The 15,949-nt window shown below is 41.7% G+C and overlaps 1 protein-coding gene and 1 pseudogene across 1 annotated transcript; one reads left to right on the top strand and one right to left on the bottom strand.

Moving 5' to 3' along the window:
• Positions 1–653: 653 nt before the first annotated feature.
• On the bottom strand, positions 654–3,512 carry LOC123934522 (endogenous retrovirus group K member 13-1 Env polyprotein-like). The gene is made up of 2 exons (XM_045994681.1): positions 3,358–3,512; positions 654–2,065 (listed from the first exon to the last, which is right to left on the bottom strand). Exon 2 carries the CDS (start codon positions 1,944–1,946, stop codon positions 654–656), a length of 1,293 nt encoding a protein of 430 aa, XP_045850637.1. The 5' UTR covers positions 1,947–2,065; positions 3,358–3,512.
• Positions 3,513–8,575: 5,063 nt separating this feature from the next.
• LOC123934774 overlaps positions 8,576–15,949 on the top strand; it is an 86,196-nt pseudogene continuing 78,822 nt past the window's right edge.

The raw sequence follows: 15,949 nt of genomic DNA, 5'->3' as shown, positions 1-15,949 counted from the left end.
CATGATCTCAGGGTCCTGGGATTGAGCCCCGCATTGGGCTCTCTGCTCAGCAGGGAGCCTGCTTCTTCCCTCTCTCTCTTCCTGCCTATCTGCCTACTTGTGATCTCTCTCTCTATCAAATAAATAAAATATTTAAAAAAAAAGTTTGTCCTGCAAATGTGTTAACACTAGGCAAACCCTGGAAGAGGAGTAACAGTCTTTCATGGTTTCTTCAAGATAAACATTATAGACTGTCGTGCCCGCACGACAAACAGCAAGGGGAAAAGAAAGGGGAAAAAGAGGGAGAGTCCCGGGGGAAAGGGAATGCGAAGAACACGCGAGGGACACCAGGCCGATTGACACAAGTGACAGAGTTCTTTATTAAGCACATACTCTTATAATCTGTTTCATAAGTGATTACCATAGCATATTTCTGTTTCATAAGTGATTACCACAGCATTTTTGCGCAAAGACGAGACATGTCTCATGTACAGGATGTGTCAGTCATAATTATAGAAAATGCAACTGCAGGGTAGACCACAAGGTCTGCTTTCGGAATGACAGCAGAACATGGGAGAATAATCTTAAGGCAAACAACAGGGCCTTAACGAGCCCAGGGGATTAGCCATGAGTGCCCTCCGACCGAGGACCAGGGAGCCTTTGCTACCACCTGCTCAACTCGCTCTAGGAGAGCTGCTCACAACATCTCCCCCTTTTTGTTTTAATTGCCAAAAGTGTAGGTGGGCATTAACACGTTGCAAGAAATGTTTCCATACATTGTAGAAACAACACCATATAGCAAATAAAATTTCTAGTAAGATTATTAGTCCCAGAAGATACCAAAAGGTATGTTGCAGCATGTTACCTGGGTTAAAACCCTGCATAGTATGCAATATAGAACGAGCAAGGTCAGAGGGGTTAACAATGTCAAGGTGGGCATGCCCAATGGCAGATATACTCTTTTGGAGTTCGAGAAGGTCAAGGCTAACATTTGCATCATGCCATATGCCTTTAAGATGATTTTGGATTTTAGGCCAAGAATAATTCGTCGCTGGTAACGGTGTGACACAAATATGTTGAAATGCACCATGACATATTAAAGACATTTGTGTTTTTAATATTGATAGTTGCGAACCTAAGAACTCCACTGCTTCCTCTAGACCATCTAAGCGGGCTAAGATTTTTTGGTCTATATTTTGTTGTATATGTAGAGCGGCTGAAACATTTTTGGACAGCTGATTAACATGGGTAGCAGTATGGACGGTATTACTGAGGGCCACAGTAGAAACTGTGGCTGAGGCAATTAGAGATATCAGAGCAGTAACACCAGCTATAGCAAGCCCAATAAATCTCTTAGGTCTACGCAAATGGTTTTCTAATTCCACAGCGAATTGATAGCCATAATTAGCATACCAGGGGCCTTTAATTTCAACAGGGAGAAGAACAAAAGGTGGCTGCATTACCAGGAACACATGTGCGGGAGATCGAGGCCAGCGCATGGCATCTATAGGAATACAATTGGTTAGTCTGCACCTAGGACAATGGATATCATACATGGTTGTATCATTAATCCTCACGGATGTAACAACCCCCACCCCCACGACTAGCAGAAATGGACGCGGGACACAAGCATGAAGTGTTAGTTGGCCCGATACAAGATCTTGGTTTCGCACGGGCCCCATGGCAGTGACAAGTTTCCAAAGTTCAGGATGAAACATACCCTGGGGGGTGGACAGCATAGACCCAGGGAGCTGACCAAAATTTACTTCTCGAGGTCCAGTCGGACGCAAAGGAACATGGGGGATGCTCATTTCTTCTTTCTTCCTTTTGGACCAGTCTGTAAGAGGAAAGTCGATGCCAGTGGGAGCAAGGAGCAACGGTTCCTCCTGGACACACTCAGTCCACAAACTGTCGGATCTCTTCCAGGCATAGGTAGTTGCACAAGGGGGATGTCCCAGGGGACGCATTCCGAATTTCTGAGTGGTGACTGGAGTTGTGGGCACAACTTCGAGAATACTCCAGGGCGTGGTAGGTCCCTTCGGTGTGTGGGGGACGTACCCGGTAGTGCCAGGATCCCTAAATAAAGCTCGAGAATATTTAGCAGTGGATACATATCCGTAAGTGGGGTTATCATCAGTAAAGAACTGGAAGCAAATAGGGGGGGTGGTGGCTCGAGTTTGCCAATCAAAAGGGCGAGCCACCGTCTCTCCGACATTATAATCATTAAGGCCTCTAAATCCCCAAGTGAAATTAGTATGCACTCGAGGTGTGGGATCATTCCAGGTAACAGGTTGAACAAGAGGGGGATCAGGTAGATAAGCCCAATAAGGGGCAGCTTCTGTGTTTGCGGTAATCAATGCTATAAAAGCCAGAAAGAGCATAGAAGGGGTGCATGGTTGATTCTGTTCCTTTAAAAGGAGTACTGCCTTTGTTGACATGGCCTTAATTTGGCCCCAAGATAACATGGACTGGGGGGGAGACCGTATAAGGCACGTTGCAAGGGAGTGACACCTATGGCAGAAAAGGTCAGAGCTTGTTCGTCCTGAGCAGAACGAATAACTGGACATACCTTTCCGGGAGCAGGCAAGGGTGGCCTACTAGGAGGGGGCAATTTGAAACATTGTTTCTTCCATTGGGCATTATGTTCGGGATCTGATGTGGGAGGTGTCCTTTTAGGAGGGGAAAGGGTTAATCCTTCCAAGGGAATATTACCAAGGTCGTCCTCTCCCTTATCCAAAAAGGAACGTAAGGGCTGAGGAGACGAGGAAAGGTTAAAAACGTCATTATTATCATCATCATCTAGATACACATCATCATCCCCAAACTCATCCCCTCCTGATAGAACATTTGGAGGAGGGGGAGGAAAATCATCTGTAAGATGTCCTAAATGGGACCCTGATCGAGAAGAGTCAGAAGATATTGACATAGGGGACCCCCGATATAAGGGGGGAGTCAGTTCTATATAATCAGGCTCTTCAGATAAATATTCATCTGCCTGAGTAGGGGCTAAACTGCCCGCAGGCGAGCCAGGTTTTGGAGAAACTAAGACTATACTATGAGAAGGGTCCAACAAATCACGAATGGCGGACCAGGTAGTCATGGTCCGAGGGGGCACCGCGTCAGCACCCCTAGCAAAAATTTGGTTCTTAATCTCCTGTCCGACGCAGCGCCAATGTTTAAGGTCTATATTCCCTTCCTTAGGGAACCAGGGACAAAAATCATGTATCACTTTAAAAAGTCCCTCAAGTTCCTTTTTGGAGATTTTTGACCCCCTTTCTCTGAGGAGAGTCTGCAAAGTTTGCATGAAATAAGTGGACTCCGCTGATTGCGAAAGTCCCATTTTACTCGCGGCGTCCCGGGCCAACCGGGTTCCCTTACCTGAATCGAAAGCAGCACCTCGTTCCCGAGACGTCCCTGTTCGGGCGCCACTTGCCGTGCCCGCACGACAAACAGCAAGGGGAAAAGAAAGGGGAAAAAGAGGGAGAGTCCCGGGGGAAAGGGAATGCGAAGAACACGCGAGGGACACCAGGCCGATTGACACAAGTGACAGAGTTCTTTATTAAGCACATACTCTTATAATCTGTTTCATAAGTGATTACCATAGCATATTTCTGTTTCATAAGTGATTACCACAGCATTTTTGCGCAAAGACGAGACATGTCTCATGTACAGGATGTGTCAGTCATAATTATAGAAAATGCAGCTGCAGGGTAGACCACAAGGTCCGCTTTCGGAATGACAGCAGAACATGGGAGAATAATCTTAAGGCAAACAACAGGGCCTTAACGAGCCCAGGGGATTAGCCATGAGTGCCCTCCGACCGAGGACCAGGGAGCCTTTGCTACCACCTGCTCAACTCGCTCTAGGAGAGCCGCTCACAACAATAGACTGTTTCAAAGTACCCAGATATTAATATCATTTTGTATAATCAGATAGCTGGGCCCTAGAAGTTAATATCCTTTCGTAGAATCAGATAATCAGGCCTAGAGGGAAATAAGATTCCTCCCCTTCAGTCTAGCAGTACCACACTGTTGAAGTACACCAAAATAATAGTAAGTGGCTAAGTACATCGAGCAAAACCCCAATGCAATATCAAAGAGAAAGAACACTAAGAGCACCCAAGTAGAACCTGAGGATAATCAAAGAGAAATAATCTACCTTGTTTAATGGAAAACCACAGATGTGAATGAAACTCATTATTTCAAAGTAAATAAAACTCATTACTCCAAAATTAATGAAACAGAAACAATAATATGGAGCCTTTGAAAAGATTTCATGGCCAAGGGATAAGGAAAACACAGGTATGCCTGAGAAATACTTAGTGTAATTAATAAAGAAATTTTAGAAATCAACTGCTTTGTACAGTCACTTAAAATGAAAAGAAACTCAGATAAGCAAATGATAAAATGAAATAAAACTGTAAGAGACTAAAGTGGAAAGATCACTTATTTCAATGTCCAGAGCATCAAAAGAAAATGGATATCAGAATTTTATAAATAACCCAAATATAAATACTGGAATAAGAATTTGTATCCAAAGCCAAAAAGAGCAAAAATTACACTATAAAGTGTCAAATTAGTGATGTAACATTCAAATCTGAGAAACCAACATTATTAATAAAGTATCTAATTCCAATATATTTTTTTTTAAGTAATCTCTATGCCCAGTGTAGGACTGGAACTCACAACCCCACAAACAAAAGTCACATGCTCTATTGACTGAGCTAGCCAGGAGCCACCAAAATACTGTTGATTAACAGTTTAAAGTAGGGTGCCTGGGTGGCTCTGTGGATTAAAGCCTCTGCCTTCAATCAAGTCATGATCTCAGGGTCCTGGGATCATCCTGGGATCTGAGCCCTGCATTGGGCTCTCTGCTCAGCAGGGAGCCTGCTTTCCCCTCTCTCTCTGCCTGCCTGTCTGTCAAATAAATAAATATTTTTTAATTTAATTTTATTTATTTATTTTATTTATTTTCAGCGTAACAGTATTGTTTTTGCACCACACCCAGTGCTCCATGCAATACATGCCCTCCTTATTACCCACCACCTGGTTCCCCCAACCTCCTACTCCCTGCCCTGTCAAAACCCTCAGGTTCTTTTCAGAGTCCATAGTCTCTCATGGTTCATCTCCCCTTCCAATTTCCCTCAACTTCCTTCTCCTCTCCATCTCCCCATGTCCTCCATGACATTTGTTATGCTCCACAAATAAGTGAAACCATATGATACTTGACTCTCTCTGCTTGACTTATTTCACTCAGCATAATTTCTTCCAGTCCCGTCCATGTTGCTACAAAAGTTGGGTATTCATCCTTTCTGATGGAGACATAATACTCCATCGTGTATAGGGACCACATCTTCCTTATCCATTCATCCATTGAAGGGCATCTTGGTTCTCTCCACAGTTTGGCGACCGTGGCCATTGCTGCTATAAACATTGGGGTACAGATGGCTCTTCTTTTCACTACATCTGTATATTTGGGGTAAATACCCAGCAGTGCAATTGCAGGATCATAGGGAACTCTATTTTTAAATTCCTGAGGAATCTCCACACTGTTCTCCAAAGTGGCTGTAACAACTTGCATTCCCACCAACAGTGGAAGACGGTTCCCCTTTCTCCACATCCTCTCCAACTCACGTTGTTTCCTGTCTTGCTAATTTTGGCCATTCTAACTGGTGTAAGGAGATATCTCAATGTGTTTTTAATTTGAATCTCCCTGATGGCTAGTGATGATGAACATTTTTTCATGTGTCTGATAGCCATTTGTATGTCTTCATTGGAGAACTGTCTGTTCATATCTTCTGCCCATTTTTTTATATGATTATCTGTTTTGCATGTGTTGAGTTTGAGGAGTTCTTTATAGATCCTGGATATCAACCTTTTGTCTTTACTGTCATTTGCAAATATCTTCTCCCATTCCGTGGGTTGCCTCTTTGTTTTGTTGACTGTTTCCTTTGCTGTGCAGAAGCTTTTGATCTTGATGAAGTCCCAAAAGTTCATTTTCGCTTTTGTTTCCTTTGCCTTTAGAGACATATCTTGAAAGAAGTGCTGTGGCTGATATCGAAGAGGTTACTGCCCATGTTCTCCTCTAGGATTCTGATGGATTCCTGTCTCACGTTGAAGTCTTTATCCATTTTGAGTTTATCTTTGTGTATGGTGTAAGAGAATGGTCGAGTTTCATTCTTCTACATATCACTGTCCAGTTTTCCCAGAACCATTTATTGAAGAGACTGTCTTATTTCCACTGTATATTATTTCCTGCTTTGTTGAAGATTATTTGACCATAGAGTTGAGGGTCCATATCTGGGCTCTCTACTCTGTCCCACTGGTCTCTGTGTCTGTTTTTATGCCAGTACCACGCTGTCTTGGTGATCACAGCTTTGTAGTAAAGCTTGATATCGGGTAACGTGATGCCACCAGTTTTGTTTTTGTTTTTCAACATTTCCTTAGCAATTCGGGGTCTCTTCTGATTCCATACAAATTTTAGGATTATTTGCTCCAGCTCTTTGACAAATACCTGTAGAATTTTTATCGGAATGGCATTGTAGCAGATGTATAGCAAAGTATAGATTGCTCTAGGCAGTATAGACATTTTAACAATGTTTATTCTTCTGATCCAAGAGCATGGAACGGTCTTCCATCTTTTTGTGTCTTCTTCAATTTCTCTCATGAATGTTCTGTAGTTCCTCGAGTACAAATCCTTTTGAACCTAAAGATACACCCAGACTGAAAGTGAAGGGATGGAGAAGCATCTTTCATGCCAATGGGCCTCAAAAGAAGGCCGGGGTAATGATTCTCATATCAGATAAATTAGATTTTAAACTAAAGACTGTAGTCAGAGATACAGAAAGACACTAAATAATTCTTAAAGGGACTATCCACCAAGATGATCTAACAATTGTAAATATCTACGCCCCCAATATGGGAGTGGCCAATTACATAAGAAAACTATTAATCAAGATAAAGAGTCATATTGATATGAATACATTAATAGTAGGAGATCTTAACACGCTTCTCTCAATAATAGACAGATCATCGAAGCAGAAAATCAATAAAGAAATAAGAGCATTGAATGAAACATTGGACCAGATGGACCTCATAGACATATACAGAACATTCCACCCTAAAACAACAGAATACTCATTCTTCTCAAGTGCACATGGAACCTTCTCCAGAATAGACCACAGACTGGGTCACAAAGCAGGACTCAACCGATACCAAAAGACTGACATTATTTCCTGCATATTCTCAGATCACAATGCTTTGAAACTGGAGCTCAATCACAAGGAAAAGTTTGGAAGGAACTCAAACACCTGGAAGATAAAGACCACCTTGCTTAAGAATGCTTGGATCAAATGAGAAAAAAAAAAAAAAAAAAAGAATGCTTGGATCAACCAGGAGATCAAAGAAGAACTTAAACAATTCATGGAAACCAATGAGAATGAAGACACCTCGGTCCAAAACCTATGGGATACAGCAAAGGCGGTTCTAAGGGGGAAATACATAGCCATCCAAGCCTCCCTCAAAAACATTGAAAAATCCAGAATACACCAGCTGTCTCTACACCTTAAAGAACTGGAGAATCAACAAGAAATCAAACCAACTCCACATGCAAGAAGGGAAATAATCAAGATTAGAGCAGAGATCAATGAGGTAGAAACGAGAGATACAGTAGAACGTATGTATCAATGAAACTAGAAGCTGGTTTTTTGAAAGAATCAATAAGATCGATAAACCATTGGCCACACTAATCCAAAAGAAAAGAGAGAAAGCCCAAATTAATAAAATTATGAATGAAAAGGGAGAGATCACAACTAACACCAAGGAAATAGAAACAATCATCAAAAATTATTACCAACAGTTATATGCCCATAAGCTAAGCAACCTAGATGAAATGGATGCATTCCTGGAAAGCTACAAACTCCCAAAATTGAACCAGAAAGAAATTGACAACCTGAATAGACCGATATCTAGTAACGAGATTGAAGCAGTGATCAAAAACCTCCCAAAAAACAAGAGCCCAGGTCCTGATGGATTCCCTGGGGAATTCTACCAAACTTTCAAAGAAGAAATAACACCAATTCTCCTGAAGCTGTTCCAAAAAATGGAAGCAGAAGGAAAACTTCCATACTCTTTTTATGAAGCCAGCATTCCCCTGATCCCCAAACCAGGCAAAGACCCTACCAAAAAGGAGAATTTCAGACCAATATCACTGATGAATATGGATGCAAAGAGTACCCTGAATATGTCTTGCCAGCCCTTTCTGGCTTGCCAGGTCTCTCTGGATAGGTCTGATGTTATTCTGATGTTACTCCGTCCATATGTAAGGAATCTCTTCTCCCTAGTTGCTCCCAGAATAGCATCCTTGGCTCTAAGATTTGCAAGCTTCATTATTATATGTCAGCGTGTTGATCTATTTTTATTTATTTTGGGAGGGGTCCTTCCTTACTAACCTTATTGCATCTGCAAAATATCTTCAGAGCAGTACCTAGTTTAGTGCTTGATTAGAATAACCAGGTGACAGGACTCTTAAGAGATTGAGATTTATGCCTACCACAGGTGACAAAGTCATACAAATCTCTGTATGGACAGAAAACGTAATGGGTAAGAAAACTGAATGGGTAAATTCTGCTTCAGTTTCTTCCTTTTTTCTTCTATTCTTATGTTGACTAAATCTGTACTGAACGAATGATTCGTACTCAGACTGCTAGATGAAAGGGACAGAGGTGGGTGCCTGGGTGGCTCAGTAGGTTTAAGCCTCTGCCTTAGGCTCAGGTCATGATCTCAGGGTCCTGGGATCAAATCCCACATCGGGCTTTCTCTCTGCCTGCCTCTCTGCCTACTTGTGATCTGTCTGTCAAATGAATAAAAAAATTCTTAAAAAAAAAAGAAAGAAAGGGACAGAGGTGAATAAGAAACAGCCCCTTCCCTCATGGATCAGGTAACCTTGTGGCAAAAGCCATGAGGTAAAATTTTGTGGCCAATATCCAAGTAAAAAGATAGAACATAGGAAGAAGAGTATGTTGGCAGCAGTGCTGTGATAGCTAAAGAGAGGGGCACCTGGGCCAGACTAATGAAGACGGAAGTTTGCAATCTACAGCTCTCCAAAGTGGGGGGAACTGATACTTCCCACAAGGATCTCAGATCTAAGGTTACATTTAAGAAATGTTGAGGAGATACAGTCGTCTTGAGGCAGGGCATGTGAAGGCTGAACAGAGATCACAGGGGGTTCCAAATAGCTTAATAGGAGAGATTTGATGGGAGGTTAGAAAAGCCCTGTAGAGGGAAAAATGAAACAGGATGTAACCAGAAAGGGAGATAAACCATAAGAGAGTCTTAATTTCAGGTAAAAAACTGAGGGTTGCTGGAGGGGAGGGGGCAAGAGGAATGGGGTGGCTGCATGATGGACATTGGTGGGGGTATGTGCTATGGTGAGTGCTGGGAATTGTGTAAACTGATGATTCACACACCTGTACCCCTGAAACAAATAATATATTATATGTTAATAAAATAATGTATTGAAAGAAAGAAGAAAGATAGAAAGAAAGAGATATAGGCAATTAGAAAAACATCTCCAGCTCTTAAAATTCCTGAGGGTTTCACTAAATGTGAAATCCTTGCTGTGTTTCTTATTTGAAATAAATAAGATAAACATTTGTGTTTCATAAGCAATAACTCAAAATTACACTGAGAAATAGTATGGCAAGAATTGTTGATAACAAGTTCTTCTTTCTACTTTTGAAGCATAAGGGAAAATTGAGGGTTAAGTAACATTTAATTTTACAAACAAAACAAATCATTTCCCTATGACCTCTGGGTATGTTCACTATGTGTCCATTATCTTTAGGAACCCCTGCAATGTCCAGTTTTACACAGTTCATGCTACTGGGATCCAATTTTTCTTCCTAAAATGAAATCTTCCTCAATGACATCTTTCCTTTTCATTTTTAACTTCCCTTAGAAGGAAGAGCTGGGGTGCAGAGACATCCCTTTGTGGTGCCGAGTAAAAGATTCCTGAAGGAAACAATGGGAGTGACTATTATGATACTGACTGACCTGCATTAAAAAAGTTTTTGATGAGAAAATGGCTCATGAAAATAAGATTCAGGCCAGCACAAAACACCCTGGTGCCCACTCAGGAAACCATTAAGCTTAGTGCACATATAATCTAACTAACAACACTTAAAAGATGCTAGAGTGATTATTTTAGATAAAATGTCATGATTACTTTCAAAATGACTTAAGTCTTATTCACACTTAAACAGTGCAAAGTGGGACAAGATTAGAACAGAAACAATCTTAATACTCAGTTCAAATTTGGCCCCTTCCAGGAAGTGTTCCCCCCTGCTCCCCTCCTGCTATTAAGGTTGAGTTAGGCCCCTCTTCCTTTGTCTTACCGTAAGACCCTGTGCTACTATCTATAGTAGCATGTATCTCTGGAAGGTTGGAAACCACTGGTAGTTTAGATAGATTTCAACTTCAGGGCAAGCTACTCATTTTGTGACAAGTAAATAGACCTTGCTAAGTGCTTGGCATAGACTAAGGACTTAATAAACAGCTAGCCACATTTATAAGGAGTCACAGAAACAGGCCCTAAATTTCTTGACAGCGAAGAAAAATAGGAGCCATTGTGAATTATAAATTTTGAAGACCCTTTTCTGTGCATCCTTACTTGATCTTTCAGATTCAGACACAGAGAGAAACACATCCTCTTTTTTTTGAAACACTCTCCTCTCAATTTGATAACATACAGTCTCGGTTTTCCCCCGACCTCACTGGCTCCTCTTTTTCAGTATTTGTTATTTTTCCTCCTCCTTATAAAGGTTAGAATCACTCTCAGTTACACCTTGGGCCACATTCCCCTCTATTTCTTTCCATAAGTTATCTCTTTTATTGACATGGCTTTAAGCATCAATTATGTTCACACATCTCAAAGGTATAAATACAATCCACATCTCCTTCTGAATTTCAGATTCAACTATCCCATTGTCTCTCTATGTCATTATCTACCTATGTCTCCAACGGAATAGCTAATATTTATTTCAAAAGTAACGTTTAACATTCAACATGATGCAGTAGTTTGTGGTTTTCAACCATCCAAGTCTTTCCACCCTTACCCCAGTCTTTTCAATAATTGAGGCCATGAGAATGCTCCTCACAGACCTCTAAATACAGGGACTGTAATGTAATCTGAGGACTAAGTCCTCAGATACTGAGCCCTGAAATCCACCCACACTGTGCAGAGGCTACACTTCCCACAGACTCTTCCCAACCAATGACTAAGAGCAGCAGGGATACTAAGGCAGGCACATTTATGGGGGATATATATAGCTGACTTTGGCTTAAAGGACTTACTGATGACCTTGCTGAACCCTCTCCAGACTACATTGTCGGATATGCTTTCACTCAAACTTCTTCTTTCTTCTGCTCCAGGTCAAACCAGGATCTGATAACTGGGATCTGATAACACTCTCAATCTTTCCTAGCTTCCTCCTCATTTCCTTTCACAAGTATTTGTTCTAATAAAATCCATACATGTTTAATACCATCTTGGAGTGTGGTACTAAAAGCAGGGGCAAAACGATGGGGACTTAGTACTGCCTTATCTATTGCCCAGCAGATGAAAAGGTGGGACCTGGTTAGTAGCTAAGGCATGCTAGTCCCTAGAACAAATTGGTGACTCAATTGCTAAAGATTTCACAGGTGGGGGGGGCAGTGATCTGGGGCAATAGCCCAGGGGAGGAGACTTTTGTGTCAAGTATAATGAACTAGGCATTTGAAGAATATGGGGCAGGGGGATAAAATGCCTACAAAGCAGCAGTTGGCTACTTAATGCTAAGTTGTATTCATATACTGTAAAAGGCTAATGAGAGACTGGAAGATGTTAACAAGCAGTGACTTGCTCAGTGTAAAAGGCCAGAGGCCCTTGTTAATAGGCAGAAGTCTATAAAGCAGTCCTGATCACCTGCAGTACAAAAGCAGGCATAGCTGAATAGCAAGTTGGAGACCTAAGTGTGAGAGTACCAGAGATCCAGAAATGTTTCAGTGTTTAGCCAAAGAAGGTGAATTATACAAATATCAGAGCCCGGGAGTCCTGATACATGGGATTAAGACATCCCCCCTAAGAATGTTGGCTCTGCAACTGCTTGAACCTAAGAATTTCTGGGCTTGAAAAGGTAGCTCACACTTCCCTAAAAAGAACTAGCACTCTGTCATGGTGCAAGATTCATAAGGCAACTGATAACTCCTTCAGGGTCTGCCCTCACATTCTCTCTTGGTTTCCAGTCCCATAACTAGACTTAAATCCAAGTGTGACCCAACTGGGAATATGCTGAGTTTATTTAAGGAAGAGAAGGTATTACACAAGTAAATAACTATAATAATTAGTTGGTAAGTACTGGCAGGGTCAGGATTATATTCTAGGATTGGATTTTGAAGGTACTAGATCAAGGAAGCCAGAATGCAAGAGTGGATTGTAATAATTTATTAACTGAGGATAATTACCAGGGCATGGGATAACCTAGCAAGGTCCCAGAGGACAGAACAAATTCACCATTGTGGTGACTCTTGGGAGCCAGGAGAAATTGATGGTCAATACTTAATGGAAATACCTGATTAGCTCTGGGAAACAGCAGAGGAAGGGGAAAAAGACTGTTAGAACTGATCATGTGAATCCGGAAGGCCAAAGTCTTATGATGCAGTGAAGGTTCAAGAGGACATCCCATTCACCAAAGCCATCAGGAATGTGCTGGTGAGAGGGACTCAAACATCGCTAAGGAGTTCAGGGGTCATTTTGTTTGTTTGTTTGTTTGTTTGTTTGTTTGTTTGTTTGTTCTGCAGGCCAGGACTGACGATAAGAAAGATCGTCATGGAGCTAAATTGTTAATATCCATGAGGATGATGGGGCCTCCAAATAACAAAGACCAGGTTGCAGCATTAAATGCCAGAACCCGTGATACCACAAACACCATAATGACCAGCAAGGTTAGAGGGGCAACCAAGGTGGCATGACCTACTGGGATTCATAGAAATAGTTGAGCATGACATCCCTAGATGCAAGTAGACAAGCAACCAACAAAGGTGCCACTTAAAATCTATCAATAAATTAACAAATAAGATGGAGAAGCAAAAGGCAGAGGGTGGCTGACTGAATAAAAAGTGATGTCTCTTGCTCAGTTCTTTGTCCTAAATGAGTTTTCAGATCTGGAATCCAATGACTGAAGAGATGGCCGAGGCTCTAGGAAGAAGACTCTTAAATACTCAGACATGTATTTCCCATGATGATTCCCAAAGTCCTTTCCCCGAAGGACCTAGGGTCATTGACTCAGATGACTATACAGGGAGGAAAGGGGAATAAGAAGACATGTCTGGGACAATTAATCAGAGTTGACATTGATACACAGAAACTCACAGTGTCTTCACACTGTCCTTGCCCACTAGAGTAGTAACTTAGAAGCCAGGTACTAAATGAAGTACTGGCTAAAGTGCAGCACACAATGGGGTCACTGGGTCTACAAACACACCCGGGGGTCATTTCTCCAGGATCCACTTGAAAAATTGAAACTGATATACTTGAAAGTTGGAGTGAGCCTCACATTGGCCCCAGTAAGAGGTATCATATTAAGGAAGACCAAATGAAAACCTCTGAAACCACCTGGAAATGATACTAAACCAAAACAATATCTTATCATCACAAGGGAGGGTATGGCAGAGATGAGTGTCAGCATTAAAGATCTAAAGGATACAGGAGGGGGAGTCCCTACATCTCTACTGAATTTTCTAATTTGGACCTTGCAGAAAATGGATGGATCCTGAAGAGTGTCTGTATACTATCACAGTGTTAAACAAGTAATAATCCTGATTGAAGATACTGTGATATACATGGTATCATTACTAGGGCATATTAATAAGCCTTCTGAAGCATTGCACGTCAGAAGTGATTTAGTGGATGCATTCTTTTCCATTCTAATTAGCAAAGAGTATAAGAAATAGTTCTTATTCAAGTGGGATCGATAGCATTCATTTATGTGTCATTACTATGTTAAGTTCCTTTCCCTGTGTCATAATATAGTCTGGAAAGATCTGCACCTCCTGGACATCCCACAGAACTTCACACTGATCCATTGCATTGATAACATTGTGCTGGCTTGACAGGGCAGTCAAGAAGTGACAGATAGACTGGAGGCCTTGTTAAGACACATTCCAGAAAGTAGAAGATAAATCCTATTAAGTTATACTGACTTGCAACTTCAGTGAAAGTTTTAGTTGTCTGGTATTCAGGGGCATGCTGGGATATCTCCTTCAAAGACACATTGTTATATCATGAATCTCTCATCACAAAGAAGGAAGCATAGTATCTGGTAGCCATCTTTGGATTCTGGAGGCTTAGAATCCAATACGTACAAATATTGCTCCACCCTTTATGCCTGTTGCCATAGAAATCCACCAGCTGAAAAACAAATACCATATGATCTCACTCATATGTGGAATTTAAGAAAGAAAACAGATGAACATATGGGAAGGGAGGAAAAGACAAAAAAGGAGAGGGGGAAAATAAGCCATAAGTGATCCTCAGCAACAGAGAACAAAGTGAGAGTTGATGGTGAGAGCAGGTGGGGGATGGGCGAGATGGGCTAGATGGGTGATGGGCACTAAGGACAGCACTGGGTGTTGTATGTAAGTGCTGAATCACTGAATTCTACTCCAGAAACCAATATTGCACTATCTGTTAACTAACAAAATTTACAAAAAAAAAAAAGAGAGAGAGAGAAAGAAATCCACCAGCTTTGAGTGGGGCCCAAGCAGGAAAATATAATGGGAGGAGGTCCAAGCCACAATTCCATTATCTTTGTCACTTTGACCATAGAATTCAATAAACCCTATAGTTTTGGATATATCAGTATTGGAAAAGGATCAAGTTTGGAGCATATGCTCTAGTGAAATTTTCACAGTATAAGTCCTTGGGAGTCTATAAACAAGCTTGACCAAATGTCACCAAGTAAACATGCATCCAGAACTGTATCTTCTTTTGGACCCAATGAGTTATACAGTTAGACCTGCCCAACAGAAGTCTACAATGAAATGGAAATGCACATCTTGAATTGAACCTAAGCAGGACAAGGGGGCACAAGTAAACTTCATGAGTTGGAAGCCTAGAACTCCTGTTACCAAAAGGTTGCACCAGAGCCCTTCCTTGGCTTGTACCTATGGACATAGGGGACTCCTGTATGACTGGATGAAACAAGAGGGAAAAGCCTGGACTTGATTTCTGGATGTATCAGCATGCTATGGGAATACAAAAGCAAAGTGGACAATGGCTCTACTATAGTCTCATTCAGGGCTAACCTTTTAAGATAGTGAAAACAAAGTCTTCCCAATGGTAAGAGCTACAAGTAGTGCACCTGCTTACCTACTTTGTGTAGAGGGAGAGGGAGCCTTAGGTGAGAATATATAGATTCCTGGTCAATGACCTGGCCTTCTAAGCTGGGGCCTGAAAAGACAAGGACTGGAAGGCAAAGACAAAGAGGTCTAAGGAAGAGGCATGTGGATAGACATATGGGAGTGGGCTTGAAGTGTGAAAACATTTATATCACATGTCAGTGCTCACCAGACAGCATTCATCACACAGAGCCACTGAAAACCAAATTGTCACAATGACTCAGTTCACACTGCCAGCTTTTCTCATCAGCCTTCCCAGGAGCAGCATAATGAGCGTATGAGTGGAGTGTCCATGGTGACAGAGATGGAGGCTACGTGTGGGCCCAACAGCATGGACCAACACTAATCCACCTGTTGCTATTTCTGAATGTCCAGACTGTCAGCACCCTGGACTAGTGCTGAGCCGCTGAGACCATGCCATTCCATGGGAAGACCAGTTGGTCATGCAGCGGCCAGGTGACTACACTGGGCTGTCTCTTCTGGAAGACCAACATTTCATTTTCACAGGGATAGATACTTATCCAGGCATGAGTTTG

The sequence above is a fragment of the Meles meles genome, chromosome X (assembly GCF_922984935.1).
Source record: "Meles meles chromosome X, mMelMel3.1 paternal haplotype, whole genome shotgun sequence".
Lineage (NCBI taxonomy): Eukaryota > Metazoa > Chordata > Mammalia > Carnivora > Mustelidae > Meles > Meles meles.
This window is presented reverse-complemented; position numbering and strand designations above follow the sequence as displayed.